This window comes from Oryzias melastigma, linkage group LG20 (assembly GCF_002922805.2).
Source record: "Oryzias melastigma strain HK-1 linkage group LG20, ASM292280v2, whole genome shotgun sequence".
Taxonomy (NCBI): Eukaryota; Metazoa; Chordata; class Actinopteri; order Beloniformes; family Adrianichthyidae; genus Oryzias; species Oryzias melastigma.
Window position 1 is genome coordinate 23,476,558 of NC_050531.1, and position 4,150 is coordinate 23,480,707.

Below are 4,150 nucleotides of genomic sequence, written 5' to 3' on the forward strand. Positions count from 1 at the left end.
TGGAGGGTTTGTGGAGTCATCCACTCCTTATGTGTTTGTAGATTAGGAGAAAGGGTTCACCCATGGTGTCATGTGGACGATGCCGCGTGAGTTTGGGGTCAGGTCCATGTACTACCAGACAGAGGTGGGGGCTCGAGTCACATAACTTGGACTCGAGTCAGACTCGAGTAATGAATTTGACGACTTTAGACTCGACTTGGACTTTCCTACCTCTGACTCGTGACTTGACTCGGACTTTAATCGTTGAATATAAAAAAAGTGTCGTCTTTGACTGAGCAGAGCTCAATATGCTCGATATTTTTGGGAGAAATATTGTTTTAATTACTAAGTAGATCTGTGGAGGATTTATAATGTACTAAGTTGATGATTGGGATTCATTCACAGCAAAAATTAACCAATTTTATATCAGTGCTACAAGAGATTTTGGGATTGAATTTCTAAAAAGCAGAAACACAGTAATGCACAGTTAATTTCATATAATTATCATATGCTTTAATAGTAATATGCATTCATGACGAGCAATAATATCACATTTCCTAAAGCTCTGCTGAGTCTTAGGGATTTTCCAGCCAGCACGGACCTGCTACCGAGCGTGTTGTATGATACTCGTATAAAAAAATTCAGTGACGGCTGATTTGACTACAGAAATGCTAATTTTGCATTTAACTACCGTACAATCTAATTTTTACATACATTCTCAACCCACTCCAGACAACAAAATAAGGAGGGTGCAAATGGTAATGGCAGCATGGTTATTTTGCACAAGATGTAATCATTGACGTACTATTTATTATAAGAATCACTTACTAATTCTTTTAAACAAAATAAAAAGTATAATATATATATATAAAATCAATTTGTCGATATATCGCAACATTCCGTTTGCAGATACTTGTATTGATTTAATATGGTGATATTTATGTAATTATTTATGAGCGTCCTTCACCGTATTGCTTTTGTTTTACACCTTAACCACACTGAGCCTCTTTGAGCAGTTCTACACCGCAACCAAAACAACAAGATCTGTCAAATGTTCAGTCAGGCTCGTGGTTTGTTGCTATGAGACATACACAGTACTACTTAGTTTAGACTTGGAATGGGTACTAAGCCGAAACTGTTGCACATTAAAGTGTAGAATGTGGAGCTGCGTATCGGCTTAGAAAAGAACGGGTAAAGCAGTGGAGCTGCAGTGGCTCATCCACGAAGCCTCCATCTAAATGCTGTCGTGAGCAAATGTTCTGCTGAACTTCACAACACACTCTGATGGATCAGAGTGATGTGTACAACACTCTGAAAAAAGGCCAATGTTGTAGCAACTAGCAGTGAAATATGCATTTGCTTCCGCTTTTGAGAAAACTTGAGCTGCAATGCTGACTGTCACGCAAATAAAGCATCTTGCCCAAATTCATCCAGTCATCACACCAATAAAATAAAGTCAATACCAATAAATAATGAGTTCCCATTTTAGAACGTGGTTTGTTGACATTTGCTGTGAAGCAATAAACCACTTGAAACAGGAAACCTGACAGATTTAGGCGTCAGAAGACTTACGGACGCAGCTATAAATCCACAGTTTACTTCAGACAGTTAATGTTTCTAGGATATCAGAGTCACTTTGTTTCAGAAATCAACTGGAAAGTCTGGAGGATGAAACTTCATACATAGCTAATTTTGAACCCTTTAACACCAAAGCTGTAGTCTTTATGTTCTTTGATTTATTGTAACTTTTCAACCGTTAACACGACAATTCCAGCAGATTCTGAAGGAGGAAAAACAGCTCGACATAAACCGCTCGAATTATTGCGGTAATGGTTGAAAAGTCACAGAATTTTACATTTAAACATGTTTTTTTGTTCAAAATTGTTCAACCCCAATGCATTGTGGTCTACATCACTAATCTAGTGAGCATTGATGCACGCTGGTTTTTCGCAAAGACTTTCAAAAAATTTTGAGAGCGCTCGATTTTGGAATTAGTAGATTTAGACAGCAATAGAAAATGGTGAACGTACTATTTAGTCATTAGAGGGGGAATTCAAACACAACCACTGACATCATTATATAGTGACATCATCACACAGTGACATCATTATGTAGTGACATCATCACACAGTGACATCATCAAATAATGACATCACATTGTGACACCATCACATAGACATATGACATTACATGACATCACGTGACATGATAAAACATTATTGTACGTCTTCACTTCACATTTTCATTTCTCTTTAACTGGCGTATTTCAGAGCAAACGGATGTCTACCTTTGAAAGAGCTTTACATTTCTCTGAAAGTTCATTCAAAATGTCGCACGTGGAAGAATTTGAGCAGATGGATGTTTCCATTGAAGCAATGAACAACATCACAGAGAGAATTCTGCAGCAAAACGACACTTTGAGCAAACATGCTGAGGCTCTTTCTAAGGAATTGCGGAGAAGGAAAGATTTAGATGCTTCATACAAAGACATGAAAAAGTCACGGAAAGCGGCTTTAAAGGAAAACAAAAGACTGGTGAAGCAGGTGGAGAATCTAAGAGTGGAAGTGGAACAGGAGATCCACGTGGAAAAAATGTATGAAGAAGAGAGGATAAGAACGTCTCAGGTCTCAGAAAGTAGCCAACAACTGAGAGAAGTGACAGACGCACTTCAGTCCAAACTTCAGCGACTGCGAGAAATGAAAGAAGAAATTTCTGGCTTCAAGGCTGAGCAAAACAGTTTGGAACAAGAGAACAAAACTCTGAAATCTCAACTGAAGAAACTCCAGAAAAAGATTGAACGCAAACTACACCTGGAACTGGAATTGAGAAACGAATTTGATCAATTCCGGGCTTTGACCCAACAAACTGAGGAACTAAGCCAAAACCTCCAGGAGTTACAAAAACAAAATCAGGAACGAAAGAAGATGCAAAGAGACTATGCTTCAATGATAGCAGTACGGCAACAGCTCACAGAGCTGAATTCTGAAATGGAGAAAGAGATTTTGGATCAGACAGAGCAGACTCGTCAGCATATTGTTGATCTTGAGAAGGAAAAGAGACGACTGGAACTGCTTCAAAAAGAAACCAACGCGTTCGCAGCTGAAAATGAGAAGGCAAGGAATGAACACAACCTTCTCCAGAGCTATGTCCAAGATCTCGAGAAGAGAAATGAGGAAATTCTGGATGAGGTTAAAGCTGAACGTCACAGACTCTTAGAAGAGAAGTCCCATCTTAAAGACGAGCGAGAGAAGCTTCAGAAAAAGCTGTCACATCTGGATCAGCAGAAAGAAGAAGTAGTTGAACTGACTGATCAATGCAGCAGTCTGCTGGACGAAGTGGGGCACCTTAGTGAGAAACTCAAGGATGAAAGAAAGGGACTGGCTGACCTTCTGCAGCAACGTCAAACATCTGAGACTGAATGTAATGATATAAAAGCAGAAACTGACCAGGTGGAAGCTGAAATCGCTCATCTTCATGTTGAAGTTGCTGACCTGCAGGAGAAGCTTTCAAATTTGAACGATGTTGAGGACAGAGTTACAAAGGCGAAGGAGAAAAATTTGAAGGCAAAGAAAGACCATGACCTTCTCCAGAACCAAATCAAAGACCTTAAGGTTCAGATCCAGGTTCCACAACAAGCAATTGTTGCTTTAGAGAAGGAACTCCAAGATCTTCAGAAGAAAAACAAGGATCTAAATGAGGCTAATGCTAAAATCTCAGAAGAAAAGTCCCAACTTGAAGATAAGAAGGAGAAGCTTCTGGAAAAGGTTTCACATCTGAAACAGCAGCGAGAAGAAGTAGTTGAACTGGCTGCACAATACAACACTGTGTTGGAGAAAGGGAGGCACCTTCGAGAGGAAACAAAGAACCTCGAGGAGGAAAAAAATGCGCTGGTTGGCCTTCTGCAGCAACGTCAATTATTGGAGACTGAATGTAATGATTTATTAGCTGAAACTGACAAGGCGGAAGCTGAAAACATTCATCTTCATGTTGAAGTTGCTGACCTGAAGAAGAAGCTTTCAAATTCCAGCGATGATGTCTACTTCTGAAGAAAAATGCTTCAACACACTAATAGGTGTTTCTCCTATTAGTTCAAATATGGTAGGACATATTCTTTAGGATTACTATTAGCTGAAATTACCGCATAGGAGCAAAAAACTTTAGAAGCAAGTAT

At 39.3% G+C, this 4,150-nt stretch overlaps 1 protein-coding gene across 1 annotated transcript; it reads left to right on the forward strand.

The window, feature by feature from the left end:
* The first annotated feature begins 79 nt into the window (after positions 1-79).
* LOC112141575 (early endosome antigen 1-like) lies at positions 80-4,149 on the forward strand. Its single transcript, XM_024264728.2, has 3 exons — positions 80-124; positions 996-1,046; positions 2,730-4,149. Exons 1-3 carry the CDS (start codon positions 80-82, stop codon positions 4,023-4,025), a joined length of 1,392 nt encoding a protein of 463 aa, XP_024120496.2. The 3' UTR covers positions 4,026-4,149.
* Position 4,150: the final 1 nt, after the last annotated feature.

Coding starts and splice junctions, on each gene's coding strand:
- LOC112141575 (XM_024264728.2), top strand. CDS start 80: ATGCCGCGTGAGTTTGGGGTCAGGTCCATGTACTACCAGACAGAG. Junction 125..995: donor CCATGTACTACCAGACAGAG/GTGGGGGCTCGA, acceptor CTCTTTGAGCAG/TTCTACACCGCAACCAAAAC. Junction 1,047..2,729: donor TCAAATGTTCAGTCAGGCTC/GTGGTTTGTTGC, acceptor TTGGAACAAGAG/AACAAAACTCTGAAATCTCA.